Source organism: Phasianus colchicus, chromosome 8 (genome assembly GCF_987193195.1).
Source record: "Phasianus colchicus chromosome 8, bPhaCol1.hap1.1, whole genome shotgun sequence".
NCBI lineage: Eukaryota > Metazoa > Chordata > Aves > Galliformes > Phasianidae > Phasianus > Phasianus colchicus.
Genome location: NC_143443.1, coordinates 22,350,010 through 22,371,219, shown reverse-complemented (window position 1 = coordinate 22,371,219; position 21,210 = coordinate 22,350,010). Strand labels below are relative to the sequence as shown.

General features: G+C 38.8%; 1 protein-coding gene across 1 annotated transcript in view; it reads left to right on the top strand.

Annotated features, from left to right (window-relative positions):
- The first annotated feature begins 3,435 nt into the window (after nucleotides 1–3,435).
- Nucleotides 3,436–21,210, top strand: part of LOC116231794 (adhesion G protein-coupled receptor A3-like) — a 254,504-nt gene continuing 236,729 nt past the window's right edge. Inside the window, exon 1 of the mRNA XM_090145294.1 lies at nucleotides 3,436–3,739. Within this exon, the coding sequence (XP_090001420.1) occupies nucleotides 3,519–3,739 (221 nt within the window). The 5' untranslated portion in view covers nucleotides 3,436–3,518. The remainder of the gene's footprint in view (nucleotides 3,740–21,210) is intronic.

Below are 21,210 nucleotides of genomic sequence, written 5' to 3'. Positions count from 1 at the left end.
TTTATTTGCTGAACTTTTTTCCGCTATCACCTTGGAAATTACATCTTTTTACTGAATTCCAAGTGTCCCAGTGGAAACCTGCTCTGGATCATTTTATCTCCAGATTATTGTACCTATGCTTTTTCTAGGCTGTATCTCTTTTGCTTCTTTAATAACTTTATTGTAAAGGCTTACAGATATGGTATTTGTCACATCAGCATAGCACCACAATATGAGGTAGTGTCTCTTGGGTAGCAGTGATGGAATACTGGGGTGCTGGAGGAAATGGGGTGCAGGAGCCATTGTTTCACTGCTGTCAATAAAGGGTCAATGTTCAAGGCCTTAAAGGGCTGATAGAGTGCCAACTTCTGGATAAGAAATAAAACAAAAGCCCTGATGGTTTGTGGCTATTAAAGTTTCCATGGCTCTTGTCCAATACTAACATACGATTTTGAAATCCTGACAAAATTCAAATTGGCTTATTTACATTCTGCCTCCCCATATTTCCTTTTATTGTATAACATGTTCTTGTTACTTTATTGCTGTGTAATGTCCTGTGATGCTAAGCAGGTGCTGCTGCTGTTTTGTGCTTGGGAACATGAACTTCAGGTTTTACGTTACATTTAGATCAATGAATCTCCTGTATCTCTACTGCTGATTCCTTCTTATATCATTTATCTTTATTCAGGCTAATACCATTATAGGATTATCTTACTAAATTTATTTACGTTCCTTTTAACATCTACACATCTCCACAGGCTGAAATTTCCCTCTCAAGTATTGTTGTAAGGACATGGTGTAAGCACCAACATGCACCCATTAAAACCCCCAGTGCTTTTGATACCCAGAAATAAAAATACAAAAGACAGCCATTCTCTTAGACCTGGCAAGAAAGAGAATTTATCCTTTGCTTCTGCTATTGAATCAAACAACTAAAGCAAAAAATCTAGCCATGAAGAAATTAGTTAGTTTCATGTTTTGAGCAAATTTTGGTTAGTATGTGAGCAAACGGAGACCAGCACACATCACATGCTGGGTGCTGACCAAACCCAGAGGGAAAAAAGAAAACCACATGAGAAGTGCTATTTAGAAGTTTGTTCTTTTAACACATGTGCAATAATGTGGTGTAGATCTAGAGATTTCAGAGACGTTGAAAGGCCAAAGGTCAACTGTAAATTAGAGAATCCTCACTCAGTTTCTGTTTGACTGCACAGACACCTAAACTCTTCCAGTGTCTTCAACTTTAGCTTACATCATAAACTCAATTCTGTTTTTTTTTACCTTCTGAACCCTGGGATCTTGGGCAGCTGCCACCAACATGAGGAGTTCTGCTGTGGTGGCTGCTGTCACCTGAAGCAGCAGTGAGATTTTTGGTGCTTGGCTCCTATTTTTGAAGAGACCTCTGTTTAGACTATGAGGTCTCGGACAGGGACATAATCTGTGCTAGTAAGTCATAGAACCATAGAATTGCTCAGGTTGGAGAAGACCTTAAAAATCATTAAGTCCAACCACAACCTAACCATACTACCCTAAAATCACTCTTTTTCATATTTAAGGATAACTGAAGCAGGGGGGTGGGTAGAGAGGTGACGTTTTTTATTTGTCATAAAGCAAGAATAAAAGAGGGTGAGATGAATTGGAAAGTGAAGTAGTATCTCCCATAGTTTTCATCTCTAATGTTAGAAGTAATAGCTCCTTTTTCATTTTTACTGTAGGATTCAATAGATGGCTTCAATGTGAGTGCAACTCTTCTTGTTCTTTAATAAAACAATATTCTTTAAAAACTTTCAGGATCAGTGACTTAGAAAAAACGTTAAAATTCTGCTAGCATGTGCTTAAGACTCAGTTGGACTGTAAAATTCCATTGCTCAATAAGGTTAACACCAAGTGAGATCCACTCTAAATTTCAATGAATAGTTATTCTCCACTTGTGCTTTTAAAAACTGCATAGGTGAGAGAATTTTCTGAAGTTAAAAAACACATCTGAAAATTGAAATGCTACATAGGTTTCCTTCATGATAAGGAAGACAAGAAGGTAACTGTCGCAGTGCTGAGTGGTCTCATGGAACACCGTCTGTTTTGCTGCCTGCCAGTACGCCCTACTCAACTTTGCTTTTAAAAATAAAAGAACAGAGTTTGTAATATTAATGATTCTTTAAATCAACAGCTGTGCAGAAAAATGAAGTTTCTGTTAGCCTGGAATTTCACAAGAGCACTAATCCTTCTATCACTTATTAATAACTTAGTGCCTAAAGGCTCCAATTGGGTATTGAAAAACAGTGATAACAGTCATTGTAAATGTTCAAGACACATCCTCCCTTAGGGACAATAATATAATGTTTTTAAAAAAGCAGTATTTTCTTAAAATAGCTTTGCAGCCATGGTGGTATTACTAATTTTGGCCTAGATCCTGCTCTGAAAATGTGCACTGCGAGGCCCTGTTGAGCAGAGCAAGGCAAGAACACACTTTTTGTAGAAGCCTGTTAAAAATGAAAGTCCCTGTTGCAAACTGAAGGTTTTGTTCATAGAATCATATAATCATAGAATATCGTAGAATAACATTATCATAGAATCATTAAGGTTGGAAAAAACTGTGGTTCTCCAGCCCAACCATCCACCTACCACTATTGCCCACTAAACTGCATCTACACTTGAATGCCTCCAGGGCCAGTGACTCCACAACCTCCCTGAGCAGCCCATGCCAGTGTCTGAGCACTCTTTTGGAGGAGTTTTCCTGATATCCAACCTGAACCTCCTCAGTGCAATTGGAGCCATTACTTCTCACTCTATCAAGATTATGTTGAGTTAGAGGCTGACTTTCAGCAAAACAAACAAAATGAACTAAGCAAGAGAACTGACGCTGAAAATCCATGCTAAGAATTGCTATTTGTATTGTGAAATACTACTGAGGAGCTCTAAAGTCACAGAGAGCAATAATGAGCATACAAATGCAAGCGGAGAAGGCAGCTCATTGACCTGGATGATGGAACAGCCGTTGACTGCCGCTCACACTGTGTTCAGGCAGCGTCAGTTGAAGTCAGACAGCAATTTAGGTGCTGGCTGGAGCCCTGTGCTCCCTCTTGGTCTGTGCTGACCTTTGCCTGTAAGTATTGGTGATGGGAAAGCAAGCTTTCCCACTTAGGTGTGTGCGCGCTGTTTTGCTTAGGAGCCAATAGGACAGCTGAGGATTTCCCCCACCAGGGTCCCAACCCACGGCATTTTTCACCGCTTTCCCAACTCCTGGCTGCCCGGGTGCAGCATCCACCCCATCTCTGCGGGCGGACGCGGTGGCGGGAGAAGGGTCCGCCCAGCGCCGCGGCTGCACGGGCTGCGGCAGGAAAAGAGCGGCGGCTCCTCGCAGGAGGAGGAAGGAGGGGGGGGGGGGTCCCTCGGAGCGGAGCCGGCCGCAGCGAGAGGCGCGGCGGGGCGGGGCGGGGTGGGCGCGGGAGGCGTGGAGGGGAGCGCGCTGCCCGCGGAGCGGCGCGGATCGGCGCGTGCCATGCGCGGCGCGGCGGCCGGGGCTCGCTCGCTGGCTCAGCATGCGTGGGCTGTGCCGCCGCCTCTGCCTGGTGGCCGCCGTGCTGGGGCTGTGCGGGGGCAGCAGGAATTGCCCCGACCTCATCGTGGACCGTTGCCTTTGCGCCGCCGAGCGAGCCAAGGGGCCCGGCCGCCCGGCTCTGCGCATCAAAGTGGTCTGCAGCGGAGGCGACTTGGTGGAAACTTTGCAGCCCGCCGTGCTGCCCAACCGCACCGTGTCCCTGTGAGTACGGCCCGCGGGCGGCGCACCTGGCGGCGGGCGGCGGGAGGGATGCGGGGCGCGGAGGGACCCCTGGGCGCGGCAGTACCGCTACCGCAGGGCCGGCAGAAGCGGCTCCGAGCCCTGCCAGGCTGTTAAAAAGTACGTGTGAGTTTGCCTATATATATATATTTTTTTCTCTTTTCTGTTTGGAAACTCTTTTTGGCGTTATGGTCGAGCTGGGAAAGCTGGGCTTCCCCTGCTGTCAGTTGCGTGCTGCTGTGTGCGCTGGGTTGGGAAACGTCAGTGCTGGCAACACCGATAGAGCTTGCCGGTACACCTTTATGTTGGTGACAGAGTGGACTGAAAGTGTCCCAGCATTGAATGAACGATGCTGGCGAACTGTATGCTGTGAGATGAAGCAGCTTTCCCCTCCTCTCTTGTCTTCTCTAAATAAAGTTTAGGACTTGACATCTCCTCTCTTAGCAATGGTTTGTGTACAACCAATCCAATTGAAACCACCGACTCTCTGATACTGTTCCGAGTTGTAACTCGGAATGACTCACAGTTCGGTGCTTTGCTTATTTATTTATTATTTCAAGTCGCTTGGAAATAGATGATGCTATTTTGTTGCCTGTTGCACAGACTTGAATAAATGCAGTGTGCTGTTTGCGTGCTGGTAGAACTTGTAACTGTATTGCCAAGTGTAGGTGAAAGTAATGTCCCTATAAAGGACCCAAGCAGTAACAGATCTGTGACACTCACCCTTTAGATGGTGCACATTTTCAACAGCTCTTTTACTGTTGAATTTATTTCTGTTGACAATTCCTGCTGTGAACATCTCCATTGTTCACTGCGTTTTCTTTAAGTCAACACTTTTAGGAGACAACTGGTAAAGATAGTAATTTATAACAGCTGGGGAGCCCGTGCTGTAAATGTGCAGATGTGCTGCGTATGCTTCAGTTCAGCTCCAGCTCTGACTGCTGAGTGACTTGGTGCTGATTAGCTGTGTGCTGATTGCTCATCCGGGAGGGCTTTGCTTGTTAATGTATAAGATGTAATAACTACACTCCCAGCTAAATTTAATAGACTTCTTCAGAATCGTTTTATGAGACCAATGTAAGTTTTGACCTAGGTGGTAAATTCACTCCTATTTTTGTAGCTTATATAACTGGCTTTATAGTGCATACTCTCAAAAGGGTATAAAATGTTGACACAAACTTTTTTTCTCATTGTTTAAAGATCTGCAGAAACTTTTACACTCAGTTTATCTACAAAGGCTTTTGTTCCTAAGCATTGATTTACAGAGTTGTATTTGGGTTTTATTTTATTTTTTAAAGAAGCTTTTCCTTTGACTAAATACCGGTAGATGAATCCAGCTGACCAAAGGATCAGCAGAAATATATATTCATTGCAATGAAAAGAAACTGAATTGGAAACAGAAGTGAGAAAAGATGGATGGAGGAGGTGGTGCGTGTGAAGTGGTAGGTGGGAGGATTTGCTCACTTGCATCTGTGCATCAGGGTACCAAAAGCAAACATGTTGCTCTCATCCTGAATAAGCACATTCCAGGTGACACTCGTTCAGACTTGTTAGGAAGGTTATTTTTTTTAAAACTCACTTACAGAAAACTGTGACCTGATAGCTGGTTAGCTGTACTTAGCTGGGACAAAACACAGACGCCCTTGGTTTTATTTGTTGGGTTTGACTCAGAGAAGTACGCAATACATTGTGTCACCTAAATGTATGGCCTTTCTCTTACTGCCTCAGTTTTTTTCTTCCTCAAAAACAAATTTAAAGCTGAGTCTTGAAGATAAAAAGGAAAAAGTTAGAATCTGAGTTAGAGATGCAATAATTTTCAGTAGTTGGAACATACAGATGACAACTTGATTGAATGTGTCAAAGATTTTCCAGGAGAAGCTGTTTTTGATGAATGGAATTACACTTGTGAGATTTGGCCAGCTGCAGAAAATAATGATAAAAAGCTCAAACAGCACCGCTCTTAGATTTGTTTTTGTAGCTGCATGGAAGACTTAGGCAAAAGAGAATACAGCAGTAGACACTGCCTATTTCCATTCAGTTTTATGGGCCCACAGAGAGAAAGAGAACTTTAACATATGGAGCATAACCTTTTGGATTGCTTTAAAAATTAAGAAATATAGAGGTGAATAAAGGAATGCTTTATTTTACAGCGACCCTTTTAAGAAAAAGTGTAATGAATAGTAATTTTTTTGGCAGATTAAATCATCTTCATATATATCATATAGGGATGCTGCTTCTCTAGCACTGTTTCTTTTGGAAGGGAAAGTTAAAGCCAAACTTAACTGCTCTGCAAAGATGTCATAGGAGTTAACTCTGTTGCATCTCTTCAGTCATTAAGAGATGAAGTTGTAGTTCTTTAAGTTTTCATTTACATGCTTGGTAACGTTGCTTGCCAGCAAATTTAAGAAGTTATGACTTGTCATTGTAATGATTTTTTTCACCCAGCTGACCACGGACCTCAGCCAAGCTCAGTGATTCTGGCACTTTATGGCATGTATGCACCAAAAGTAGCACTGCTGAAAGTACTTCTGGAATTTTGTACACAGTGGCTTGATAAGTCAAAATAAACTAGCATGAAGTCACTGGAGAAACGCATATTCTTGACCAGTTGGGACCAATTATTTCTAGTGGGGAAGTACATGTAGTTTCTTGGAAATCAGATGAATCAGATGAATACTAGAGCCATTCAGTGCTGCCTGAGTGCTCCCAATGCTACAGCACAACACTAGAAATAAAGTCAAAATATAAGCTGATACAGGAACTATTCCTACCCCTTTAATTTATGTTTAAAAACAAAACAAAAAAACATAACAACACAAAGAGGCTTGTTCTGTGCTCTCTGTTTTACTGGCCTTCTTTAGTATTTTACTTCTCTGGGAATGGGATTCAAGTACTTGATCTGGAATGAAAGGAAAAAAACAGCTGTATCTTCACAAAGTATTTATGTGTATTTTGTTAAAAGAAATTCCAAACTATATCGATTTGCAAGAGGTATTTCTGTGCCTTGTATATCAGTGAGAGGGCAGAAGAAAGGACTTTCTTTTCTTAATTTCCATGGCGAATTCTGCTGTGGCCTCACAAAATTATGGGAGCTCCCCAGATTCCTTTCAGTGGGTGTAGACCCAACAAGAAAGGATCGTATCCCCCACAGTAATAGTTTTCTCAGTCACAACTTTATGGCCGAATATGTGGGAATTCTTACAATGAACCAGTACTTTAGAAATTACTATTTTTAATTGTGTGATTGGGTTGTAAAGTGTAGCACTAGAGAAAAAGAATGACTGCATTTTTTTCCTCTTCTGCACTAATGAAAATGTTAGGTTTAAATTTTTGATTGAGTTGCTGAAGCTGAGGCTCTGCAGAATAAGATGGTAAGACCAAGTTTGCCACTTTGTTTGCAGTGCAGGAGTCCTACAATTTGAAATTCCAGAGATTAGCAGTTAGGTTTTGTTCTGCATTATTCCACATGCATAGAATGCTATATCTGTAAGTTACTTACTAGCTGTACTTTCTTCCTTTATTTTCCTATCAAATAGTGCCAAGGAGTTTAACCTTATAGTTCTTAGAAGTTCCCAGTTCATTACAGCTCTTGATATAGCTAAGTAGTATATATTTTGAAGTTATAAAGGTCATCAGTTTCTCATGGCGTCATCACTTTATTTTCCCTCTTTCCCAGTTCCAAAGGAAGTCTAACATGTTTAGGAGGGTGTTATTTTTACAAATTTTGCCCAGAGATATGCCTGGGTACGTCTGTTGTTTTAAATGTCATTGTAGACATGAAAAAAATTAGGGTAGCGTATGGTCATAGCAACTCTTCTATATGACTCTTCACGCTTATGTCTGTATGTTTATTTTTGATTGTGAGGTTGTCTCAAACTCCTCAGATTCTCAGTTTCAGAATGGGGCTACGTGACTCCAGTGGACACCCATAGGCACAGTCCGTACAGCAGGCATATTTCCATCCTCAGAGTGCTTTCCAAACATTAGCAAGCCTTCTGAAAGCAACATTCACCCTGCTTTTCTGCCCCCAAATTACTTTTATGTCACATTCGTTTATGTCATGTCTATTGCTATTTATTCTAACTTATTATATTACTGTATATTTTCCATGTCCAGTCCTGAGTTTTACACTTCTATCTTACTTCAGCTTAGGATACATAAATACGATTTAGTTAATGTAAGCATCTTACTGTAAAAATATATCTAAAAAATGTTTTTTTTTGTCCCTAAGAGCTTAGATTTTAAGCTAGCCAAAGCAAACAAAGCAAGAATTGAGGGAAGAATGAACAAAAAATATTATTCATTAGTTTTATCTCCCCATCTTAAAACTTGATTTTTTTTTCTTTAGTGGTATAAGGTCTCGCGTATTCTTGCTGGTTTCCAAAAAACTGGATTCTTAAAGAATGTAGGGTAGTTCTCATTGTAAAGGTTTTCACAGACTTTTTCACCTTAGTTAACTTCCTGTGTTCACTCAAAGTGCCAGGAAAAAAAAAAAAAAGTATAAAAACCAGGTTTCCTGCTCCATTATTGATGGATGTATACATATTTATACATGCTTTCTCCAAAAGCTCTTAGAAAACAAAGTCAGTTTCTTGTGAAATAAATTCCTATCATAAAGTAAATTGATGCAGAAGACATGGAAGGTCTGAGAGGAATGCTTGGGAAAAGCAAAACTAAGATAAAAGAAAAACAGTAGAGAAGAAAAGTCTTTAGATATTAGTCTAAATTTCCTTGATGGCTCAACTGGAGTGGCCACAAAATACCATAACTGAAGAGAAGAATACCATAACTGAAAATATTAATTTTTCTTCATGTTATTTCTGATGAGAGGATGTCTGGGTTTGAATTCTCTTGTCTGTGTGTCAGTACCGTGAAGGACTCTGACCACTTCCAAATTACGACTTACTGTTAGTGAAGCCAATCCATGAGCAGTGGAAATTGTAACAAGAGAGGAGGGCAAAAAGGTTCTGCTTAGGCAAACAGAGCTTTATTTATAAATGATGTTCAAAATTCCATAAAGGCTGAAGTTCTTTCCCTTTTGATTAGATCATAAATATCATAAATTGAAAAAAATGCCACATATCTTTCTGGTGCTTTGAGTTCTCAAGGTAACTTTCTCTCTGGAAAACTGTGAGAAGGAAAGCGGTGAGAATTTTTGGAAACAGATAAAGTTATTTGCTGGTATTACTTTCGTTTGTTAATTTGGTAATTTAATCTAGAAACACAGTTCTTTTTTTTGCTGCACACTGGGAAATTTGCAGTATCTTACACTTAGTTTCATTCCGGAGATATAAATAAACTGCTGAGATAGACAGGAGGATAGCAGTGTATGTGTGTATTAAGTGTATATCTGATAGCTATTGAGAAGTCCTAAATGAAGTTGGGGTTTTATGATATGGTATAATTTGGTTAGCTACTGACCACGTTTGCCTGAAGCAGGGAGAGATTTAACGAGTTACCGCCTTTCTTTTCTTTCTTTTTTTTTTTTGTCGGTTACCCTCATATTCATAAAATCCATTTAGTTTTAATGATTAGAAGGTATGTGCAACAGCATCTTGCTTTTGAAGTGCAGATACTCTCATCTGATGTGATGGCCTGGGAGAGAGAGATTTATGGATGTGGAATTTCCCATTATTGGAAGCTGTGTGAGTTGCTGCCCCTTGGGACCTAGGTACTCTCAGACCTTAAAGTGGGCAGACTTAGTAATGTAGTGCTTCTTTTCTTTTTTCTCCCTCTCTTTCTCCCTCTCTTTCTCCCTCTCTTTCTCCCTCTCTTTCTCCCTCTCTTTCTCCCTCTCTTTCTCCCTCTCTTTCTCCCTCTCTTTCTCCCTCTCTTTCTCCCTCTCTTTCTCCCTCTCTTTCTCCCTCTCTTTCTCCCTCTCTTTCTCCCTCTCTTTCTCCCTCTCTTTCTCCCTCTCTTTCTCCCTCTCTTTCTCCCTCTCTTTCTCCCTCTCTTTCTCCCTCCCTCCCTCCCTCCCTCCCTCCCTCCCTCCCTCCCTCCCTCCCTCCCTCCCTCCCTCCCTCCCTCCCTCCCTCCCTCCCTCCCTCCCTCCCTCCCTCCCTCCCTCCCTCCCTCCCTCCCTCCCTCCCTCTCTTTCTCCCTCCCTCCCTCTCCTCCCTCTCTTCTCCCTCTCCTCCCTCTCTCTCCCTCTCCTCCCTCTCTTTCTCCCTCTCCTCCCTCTCTTTCTCCCTCTCTTTCTCCCTCTCTCTCCCTCTCTTTCTCCCTCTCTTCTCCCTCTCTTTCTCCCTCTCTTTCTCCCTCTCTTTCTCCCTCTCTTTCTCCCTCTCTTTCTCCCTCTCTTTCTCCCTCTCTTTCTCCCTCTCTTTCTCCCTCTCTTTCTCCCTCTCTTTCTCCCTCTCTTTCTCCCTCTCTTTCTCCCTCTCTTTCTCCCTCTCTTTCTCCCTCTCTTTCTCCCTCTCTTTCTCCCTCTCTTTCTCCCCTCGTAGCTTTAGTTTAAGAAGAAAAAATGAAATATTTCCTCAAGATACGTTTTTCTTTTCTTAAGCCCTTCTCAAAACCCTGTAGCAGCATGAGGAGAGGTGAGTTGATGAGGGGGGAATAGCATGGTGGGGAGAGAGGTGAAGAAGGGGAAATAACTGTCCAGTAACAGTTCTAACAGTCATTAGGGAAGGGGCTGAAAAGTCTTACTAACATGAAGCACACAAAGTTTAGTATTCCTATATGTTATCTTTTTTTCTGTGTCATTCAGAGGTTCCAAATGACACACGTAACTGATGCTGTACTGTCTTGGTCTTGCTAACACTTGTGACTCTAGAAGCCCATTTGTTCCTTTGCTATCCATACAGACCCAGAAGTACTGCCAGTACTGGGCAGAAGTAGCCAAGGAACACTGCTTGCTTGTGCAAAGTGTGCCCTACTTGGGGCCCTCTGTCAGAATGTATTTTGCAGCTGTTGTATTCAGCCACGCTCCATATAATCCACCCCTAGGTTCCTCACTTCTGTCTTTACTCCTGCTTTTGCAGTACAGAGCTGGCATAAATCTTTAAGTTCAAGGGCAGTCTGTCTTTACTGAGGCAGAGATTGGGTTCTAATGTCCTGTAGGAAACGTGTGAATATGCATATGTGTTTATATATATGCATATATACACACACACACACAGAAAAAAAAGAAACACACTTCCTTCATGGGCATGAGAGTCAGAATTTTGTGCCAGCTTGAATTGAATTTCACTGTTTTATTACTATCTATCAAAAATCTATAATTGTGCTTTTTTTTTTTTTTTTTGAGTTTGAAGAAAATAGATTTCTAAGCTTCCTCCTTTTCTGTCTTCTAAATAGGTTATGAAAAAACATTACAGGTTCAAAAGCATGCAGGAGAATGAAAAGGTTGGGTGTGTGCTGCATTAATTGGCTCTGATTAACTCTGGTCAGTTGCTGTCTGGTTCTGGACTTCCCAAGTCTAAATCGGCTAAAAGCACTGTGTTGTTTATAATACTAATATTTTTTCCATTTACTTTGGAAATTACGTAATACAGAGAAAGTTCAGGCTCAGTTCTTATTTTTGTGGCAGCATGCCATTCTTCACCCTTCTCTTAAAATCATTTCCAACTGTGTTTTCATGCCTGGGACTGATTTGGGAGTACTCTGAAGGTACATTTAGTCATATGAAAACTGCTTTTGCATTTTCTGTTATAGTCTTACAGCCTTGTTGACAGTTTCTTTTCTGTTCTTAGTCAGATATAATCTTATCCGAACAGCAGTATGTCAAATGTATAAACTGTTCTGCCAATGAAGTAAACACCCAGTGGTTTATGGGTATTACACTTACAGACCTATTAATCTTCACAAAAACCTGAGAGTTATTTCCAGATCATACAGAATTGAGATTTGCTGATAGCTATGCATAAGTGAGCAAATTCTTTTAAGCTTGTGTTTTAAGCTTTCCTTTGGTAAGTGGCTGTCTTTTGAAACGGTTGGTAATAAAATCTTACAGAGGTAGAAAGGCACTGGCATGCAAGTTCAGTGTGTATACTGGAGTATTTGTATAACACACAGTGAAGTTTAAAGGATTTTCTGTGTTAGTAAGGTATCATAGTTGATTAGTTAAGCCCTCCATATTAGTAACAGTTATGATTTTCCTAGTTTATTGCAGAAATACTGTGATTTCTTCCTTCTAATAACAATCAAGATGGCGTCTCTTCATAAAACTCATTTTTATGTTATGATGTAGATTACCCCAGAAAAAGGTATTAGTGCACATTTTATAGATAAACCTTTACCTTTCAAATCTATACTTTTATATAACTTGAGAAAAGAACAAACAAAATCACAGATGAAAAGTAACGTTAGCAGTAACAAAATCAGGCCTGGAAAATTTGAAGAAAAGCATAGATTTAAGGAAAAAAAATCTAACAATTCACATTTCAATATAGTGTAATTTCCCAGGCAACAGTTGCTTGGATATCTGCACTTTATCATGCATGGTATCAACTTCTGTGAGAGCAGAGGGAAGGGAGAAAAGCATAACCTGTGTGTTTAGAATTTTATCAATACAGTTTTATAGAAACTTCAAAGGAAGTATACTGAAATGTTAGGAAAGGTTACCTGAAGGGAGTGTGCTGACAACCTGGTGCAACAAGAAACTTATTGGCACTGAGGAAGATACTCATTGCCAATACTGAGGAATCAAACTGACAAGCGCTCCTAAGTAATGTGGATTTGCATGCTACTGTGTCCTGGTTAATTCTCTTTGTCTTCCATGGGACATTCTGTAAGCATGGAGCCATCTCCCATTAGTCTCAGAGCCTCATAATTCTCTGCACTTTACTTCTATTATTACTCTTTCATTGGTATTTACTGCAATTTTTTCTGTTACCTGCACCTTTTTATTCAGTGCTGATCTGTAATATACACTACCCTTTGCTATAAATGCATGAGAAAATTAAAAACAAAACTGAACTACACTTGTCTCCTCTTGGTGTTCTTTATGCTCCATTCTCGCTTTCCCTTGTGCGCTCATTTCTTCATTAGCTTTTGCACTTTCACTGGTGTGTGCTGCTGTTTCTAGCTCACACTCTCCACCTCTTCTCTGGTCTTTCATGACTTTCCAGATCTTTCTAAAACCGTCCATTACATCTTCCCTCATTACCTTTGGTCCTTGACTCACTTTATCCATTTCTTCTGAACTTACTGATTGGAACTGAAATAAGTGAGGATATGGGTCCTCAGAGAGATCTGACATAAGCCCTGGAGTTCAGCACTGCCTGGAATTGGGGCCAGGCAGATGGAGTTGATCCTATTACACAACTTTCAAAGAAGAAAAATGTAAGGAGGCAGAACAAAACAAAGGAGTTTATCATTAGAACTGCAGCCAGCAGCATAGAGAAGTCTGAATGTGGTTGTGTCAAGCAGTGTTTTTATATTGAACTGCAGCCCATGTTGCTGATAGTTGGAGGGAAATGTCATGATGGTCAGATTTGCTTCACAACCCTAGAATTGTATATTGCTTAGAAGGGAAGAGAAGTCTAATTCCTAGCTTTCTCTACCCTTTGTGACAGCGTTCAAACAGTATTGCAACCATCCTTCGAAAACTGTGAAATGTGTATAACACAAGTAATTATAGTGATATAAGATGAAATCTTGACATGTGCTGTTATTCTTGTTGCAGTTCTTGAGCCAGAAAACTAAACTTTTCAATATGTAGGCAAATCTAAACTTATGGGACTGCATTCCTTTCTCCTGCGATATAGCTAGCATTATTCACATGTGAAGTTTATCATATAGCTACATCTTAAATTAGAACATGTTAATGAACTGTTCTCGGCAATGGCTGTAGCAGTTGACAAATCCATACTCATTTTGCAAAAGCCATGATTTCCCATCCACACTAAGGGTGGGATGCAGGAAAGGTGCACAGTCAAAATATGTGAGCTTTCACTGCTCAGAAATGTGCGGTCATTCCTACAAACTTCACTCTTTGTCCAGGTCTGTGACTGACACTGCTCTATTAAATAAGTCTTTAAAAAAAAAAAAAACAACATGTTTTCATGGCAATAAAACAATACATGACATTCTATCTGTAATAAATGTCATCATTCAAGACTTATTTTTTGTTAGACACTCATTTTGTGGATTGGATGTACCAACTTGTCATCATAACATTTATTTATTGCAGGAGGCCCTGATTAAGTATCTCATCTGTAGCAAGGTAGATATATGTAAGTAGGGAAGGACAGGATTTTGTCATATTATGCTTCAGGTACCTCTTTGAAGTACAGTACTGTGATTGTTTAACCAAATTTGGATTACATGGTGTTCAGAAAATGGAGTCAATCTGTGGGAGTTACAATACCATGTATTCATGTAGCTGTTAAACTATTGGTGCATGTAAGAAGAATTTCTGCAGTTTTTTTCTCTGCATTTGATAATAATAAGCTCTCAGAAAGTTAATCAGCCTATAAGAAAAACATTTTTTACAATAAGGATGATGAGGCACCAGAGCAGGTTGCCCAGAGTGGTGGTGGATGCCCCCTCCTTGGAGGCACCCAAGGTCAGTTTGATGGGAATCTGAGTACCTGATGGAGCTATAGGTGTCCCTGTTCCTTGCAGGGGATGTGGGTTAGGTGGTCTTTCAGAGTCCCTTCCAACTCAAATGATTCTATGATTCTACTTTTTTTCCTGTAATGGTGAGAAATTTTGAGTGAGAAAGTCAGTCCACTTTTCTATTGGGAAGCCATCTGTAAGGGTAATTTTAATATTATTTATTTATTTTTCTCTTGATCGGTATTTCATTTGTTTTCCTTTCATTTCTTCAGCAACAGATGCTTATAGGGTCACATTAAATTTTCAGGATTTTAGGACCTATTTTTGTATACCTGAAGAAGAGTGGAGGCGGGCAGCTGTAGAGATTTAAACATCAGAAAACGAAGTTATGTCAGTCATAGATACTTGGTGTTTGTTTTATTTATTGGTACTTTATTTATTTATTGTTTTATTTATTAGTAGATTTAATGTGTACTAAATGAATGCCAGTTGCTGTCTACGTAAAATAAAGACTTACCTGGCATATTGTTTCCTCATGAAGCTGTAGCAAATATTATAGAGGCAATGCCTTTAGCTTAAAAAGAAAAAAAAAAAAAAAAAAAAAAGAGATCTGCTAAAAAGGGATGGTAATTTTTCACACACTTCTCTTTGTCTTTATTTCCTCAATGAAACGATGAATACTGAAATTCCTCACACTTGAAATGTGGAAAAAGCCCACAGAGAAATGTCATTTATTGTTGAAAATTCATAATTCTCTCAACTTTTTCAAAATTACTTGTTATATATAACAGTGTAAAGAGTCAACAATATAAACTCACAAACCTAAGAATAACCATAAGTGCTGAATTAATGTACTAAATTCTAATTCTCTGAATTAGAGCAAATGAATTTATTGCTTCAGAATACTTCATGCTTATCGATTGTCATTATAAACCTGTCTCTAATTAACTATTCTTCCTGAAACAATTCTTAATAATTAATTCGTGCCTATGTTTAATAACTAGTCCATTAATAAATTTTCCCATAAAGTGGTCTTCAAAACAGTTTGACATAGTCATCAATTTACTCCGTAACTACAACATCTTTTTAATTTTTTTTTAAATAGATAAGACAGCAGTTCTTGGTAATTGAACTCAGTGATTTCAAAAGAAACTGCCCTCCATATTTTTTCATGTATTGTTAATAAGAGTAAGGAAATTGACTGTGACCCTAAATGCTGTTAAAGTTGTGGGTTTTTTTTTCTGTATGTACCTTTGAACAACTGAGGATACTACTTCAATATCTTTATTACAGTTATTTGGTTATAAAGATATTTGGTAATGAAGAGGGATTAGATGCCAAACCCAAGTTTGGAATAGATTAGAGCAAATAATTTTTTAATGCTGGCTTTCCAGATCACTACTTCAGCTGAGGCAGAGCGATTGTTTTAAACAAATAAAATCCCTTAAGTAATCATTTATTAAATAGCTCTGAAGTCAGGGGTTGTGGCTTTTGTTGTTGTTGCTGTTGTTTTCTTTTTTCTTTTTCATTTCTCCCTTTTTTGAAAGTAGCTGTCAAAATGGTGGTACTGAACTATTTGTTGAGTCGGTGTTTCCATATCACTAGTTACTCTGTAAGCTTTTTCAGATTGTTGATGTTTTCCAAATTGTAACAGCTAATAAAGGTAACAAAGTTCTGTACACTAAAGGACTGGAGTTGGCTTTCCCATCTTTTTTTTTTTTTTTTTTTTTCTCTTGCTGCTCTGCTGTTTTGCTCAAATTTTCAGTTTTTAAATCTATAAAAACATAATACTTGAACACTAAAAATATTTACATTTCTGCAGCTTTTCTTTTGCTGCAGTCTGGATGTTTGATAGAAATATGTGAGTAGCTGTCTGGACCATACCACGGCCATGTAGCCTGATATCCTATCCCTGTTGTGTTTAGAAGCCTGGTGCACAGAGAAGTATAGCACTGCAACTTTTCCCATAAGGACCTTCCAGTTTCCAGCCCATCTCAGAGATGTAGTTCAAGTGTGTTTAATTTACCAAAATGGATTGTTCTATTGTGCAGTCCAGTGCTCCTCTGAACCCTTCCCAGATCTGCATTTGTAGCATCTCATGGCAAGAAGTGCTGCAGCTTAACTGCGTGCTGGTAATGAATGACCTCCTTCTGTTTATGTCTGAGTTTGAAGAGTTCAAAACTCTTTGGAATTTGTTTCTGCCAGAGCTGACATGATTATCAAACTCAGGAAAGTGGGCCATGTTCAGTCTTTAAGTGGAGAGCCCATCTCTGTGCTTTTCTGGTTGTCCTTTTACTTATCATTAATCACTATCAGTAAGCTGAAAGGCAAGGAGGTGACGAAGTTTCAAGAAATAAAATTAATTCGTACTATTAATAGTATTCTTTCTTTTATGTAATTAACATTGTGGTTAACTTTTCAAAAAGAGTGGTGATAAAACTTTTTATTTTATAAGAAAGTCATCGCATTTAACTCAACCCATGGAGAAATGCATTGGTATTGTAGAGGAAAAAAAAAAAAAGGAAGCCCTATAAGCTCTATTCCAGCTCTTTACATTTTGGATTAATGAAAAATGAACAAAAGCTTAAAGCCAGATTTTTCATTGGTTGGCCTAGTTTTTCTTGGCAGATTGATAGATTTTCCTTCTTCCCTCTGTATTCCTTAAAAATAAGTGAATCTTTGCGTTTTCTTGTACACTGGGGCATTTTGTGCTTTGCTTAGTTATTGGTTCTGTGGAAAGGAAAGAGAGAAGGTATGATTGAGAGTAAAACTATTAAAGCACAGTAACAGCATGCCTGTGAAAATAGGATTTGGAGTACGTACATGATTTTAAAAGGTACAGAGCACTGTTCGATTGGTCTTGGTTTTTTTCATCTCAACTAAAATCTTTTTTATTGGTATTGATGGTAGCAATTTACTTGCAGAAAGACCCCAGCATATTGTTTCTGCTAGTTGCTGCTTCACTCATGTTAAGTTTTTAGTTTTCTTCTGTGGGTCATTTAGATCACAGCTTTATGATTAATAATATGCTAATAGTGACTTAGTAGATTTTGTTACTGACTGTTACTGACTGGTGACAGCGTATTAATCTGACTGGAAAGAAATGGTTAAAAGAAACTGGAAGTTGAAAGCTTCCTGTTTAGTGGCTGAACTTTTGGAATGAGGGGGGAAACAAAGGTAAAAATATTGACAACATTATTTTAAATTGGTTTATTCTTCTTAGCAGATCTAGAAAAATAGCGTATTTGGATGCCACCTTCCTTGAGATAGCCTTTCTGTGTTGTCCTTGTGCGCAGGGACTCGATAGTCCTTCAAGGTTCCTTCCAACTTGGGGTATTTGTGATTTCTATGATCAGTTCTTTTGTGTAGGTTGGCTACGAAGCCTGTTTTCATCCATGTCCTTGGTCACAGAGCAAGCTGCTACTCTCCCTCCTGTTAACAAAGTTGTTACTGTGTTCTGCATAATTTTGCTGATTTCCTGCCACACTGATGACTTCTTCATTTATAATTGTTTTTTAACTGGTAAATTATGTGAATCACTTTCCAGAAACTGGTCTGCATGAAAGTCCTCTTCCTGGGCCTTTCTAGGAAACCATTTGCCTCCTTGAGGTTGCCTAGACTCTGCCAAATTGACCATGAAAGGGGAAATAATTAGACACAGAGATGCAATACGCATAAACACCATCTACTGGATTGGCACTTTTTGCAAAAGAGAACTTGGATCACTTCTTCACTGTATTGATCTGTGTGAATAGTTTGAAAATTTACAGACCTCATGGAGGAGATACTACTCAGTCATCAGAGATGGATATGCTCTGCTGAGCAATTTTTCCCTGTCTAGACAAGTGTGTCCATTGCTCACAGTCAAAGGCTGTCCTGAAGCTGCAGAGGATGCTGTGGGACTTTCTGCCACTGAAGGGTTCCCCAGCTCTGACTGAGGATGTGGTTATGGGGAAGGCATTGCTTGCTTTATTCTACAAATTACTTTTTTTTTGACTGTTTGGGCACTGTAAGGTAATAGAGATTATTCTGCAGAAAAAAAAAAAAAAGTATTGATCACTAAGCACATAATTTTTTAATGTTAGTTTGTTTGTACTTAAAAGAATGAGGCTGCAAGGAAGGGTTGGGAATGTGAATTGGTGTCTGGAATGTGTGAATAACTTCACTAGCTATCTAGTATTTATTGTCTTTCATTTTTTCTGTGATTGAGAAGAAGATTCTGATAACATCAAAATGGATGTCAGTATTTATGAATGGGAGGTGAAAAGGGGCACATAGCACTTTCTAACTTATGTACTGGTTGATTCTGAACTTAGATAGTTCTCTGACAGCTCAGCAGTAGTCAACATACGTAACAAGAGAAAACATCTTGTTCCCCCTGTGTAAAAGCAGAATTATGCATCTGCATCTCAGATGCTGTGTACTTCCATGTCAAACAGCATACAGCAGGACAAGATGAGGTACAGAAAATGGGCCATAAATGTGTAGGGGTATGGAATGATGAATAACTGAGAGAGTTTTATCCTAAAAACCTGGATGGTATATTAAAAGTTAACAGAGAAGATTACTTAGATTTTTAAAAAATTGTTTTCTTTTAAGGTTTTACATATTATAGGGCTGAGGCAGCGACAAATAATTGGATTGGAGTTTCTAAGAATTAAAATTATTTCTTCATGCCTTGCATATGTTACCTGCAGGGCTTTTTTCTTTAGTTCTTACATTTATGAATCTTCTCTTGACTGCTATCAAAGACAGGACAGTGATCTAAACAGACTTCTGTCTGACCTGCTCCTGATGGTTTGATGCTGTTCAGTGCATTTATTCATGATCCAGATGGAAAATGTAAAATCCTCAGAAGGCAGTCTGGAGGAATGATTATAGCCTGGGGCAGTTCTGTGGAGTAACCAGGATCACTTGGCAAGCAGGACTCGATAGATCAACGTTCATTTTTACATGGCCAAGAACACTGTCAGATATCCAGAACAAAGAAAGTAGTTTGCACTTGCACATTCCAGAAAGCTGTTCCAAAATTGTGTCACTGAAAAGCAGTTAATTATAATGGTGCATAATCAGTTAAACATCTGTTCCTGGTGTGATATTATTACATGAGCACTGATAGTACTGCCTTGGATCCAAAAGCAGGGAATGAAAATCAGAGTTGAGGAGTCAGTATTACCTTTGTTTGCCACAACTGAAAAAAAAAAGAAAAGAGTACTAAATAAAGTTGTTAAAATATATTTTGAGCTTTCAAGCATAATTTAAAGAATAGAAAGCACGTGTTGTATGCTTAAATCTCTTCTCATAAATTTCTTTTACTTGTTTCAGATTAAGAAGTTTTTTGATCATGTGCCCTAGATGTTTACAAAGAAGAAAGATTTCTGATCTCAAAATAATTTTATTTGGAAAATAAATGAGAGAGTCAACTGAGAGCTCAGATCGAATGCGTTCAGTGTAGGAACGCAAGATAAAATGTAGGTGAGAATCAGTAACCTTTGGAAGACATGGGAGGAAGTATCCATCGCAACTCCTTTCTTAATTTAAGACTGGATATTGTAAAAACTCAACAGGAAACCGAGCTTTTGATACAGGTTTTACTGGGAGAGGTTCTTTGAATTAATTGACATGTTTACACTGGTCTCTTCTGAGTGTTAAATGTTATTTTAGTCTTTTAGGGTAGGGCACAGAATTACCGAAAGAATCCATACTTTTCTAAAGGGGAGAAACTGCTGATATATTTTTACACTAGTAGATCTGTAGCTCTTATCTTTTGTTTAATACAGAAGTAGAATTGCTGTAGTACCGAAATAATTGTTTGTTGACTGTACAGTAGTACACTGTCTATTTGGAAATACTCAGCACTGGAAAGTTTCCAGGTGTCATCTGGTGTGCCACTGGCAAATGTGTTCACCAGGTGTACTTCATCTGCGAGTACTTCTGCTTTGAATTTTTCATAATGCTGTGTCTCTAGTTTAACTCTTGAGATGTCAAATCCACTGATTGTAATGACGTCTATTTGTTATTGTTACCCAGTTATTTTGAATTCCCAGTCAAATTTCACCCTCATTGTTTACCTTCAAAATGTTGACAGCAAAGAGAAAGCCAAATAAGTGTACTAGCATAAAAAGCTGCAGTTTAAAAATCATCAGTGTGTTTGTATGCTTCTGCAATTAAAATGTGTGTCTGTTTTCCCTGTCTGTTGCTGCCGTGAAAATTTTTACTGGGTGGTGGGTATGGGTAAAAAAAAATGCTACTAAAAACCATTATAATTACTTCATAAGTTACTTCATAGCAGCTTTACTGCAGAGATGAAAGTCACAAAGAACTTAGTGATTTGAATATTACTATCCTTTGATCTTTAAGTTTCTCATTAAGTTTAATGTTTCAGTAGCAACAGTTTTTAAAGTGCTCCCCTGTACCCTACATCTTATGTGTTTTTTTAAAAAGTGATTTCTGTAATTTGGCAATGTTTCTTTCCTGTACTAGGAAGTGCGACCTTTCAGCCACACTGAAAAGATTTCCTCCTGGTCTTTTCTAAAATTTTTTAGATTTTATACAGCAATTAAAGCAGTGTCCTATATAGTATGCTATAATTTACAAAGGCAGGCTAAAAATTTTAGATGTCTGTTCTTTTCACATTGCATTCAATCAAGTCTACAGTTAGCTGGAAAACAGAGGAAGTCTTATCTGTGAAAATCATATGATTTATTTACTGACTGAAATGACAGCTGTTTGGAAGAGCGTATTAATCACCCTGAAGGCTCACTGGTAAAGCTTTATGTAATCTAGGATTATTTTTTGTATTATTGATGGATAGTACCTTGTGCAACAGGTATAGCATATACGTTATATTATAATGTAACTGTAACATACAGGAGTAATCTGAGTTATTATTAGAGGAAAAGGAGGAATATTCAAGCTGGCAATTTGTTATCTGGACAATTGTTTCATTT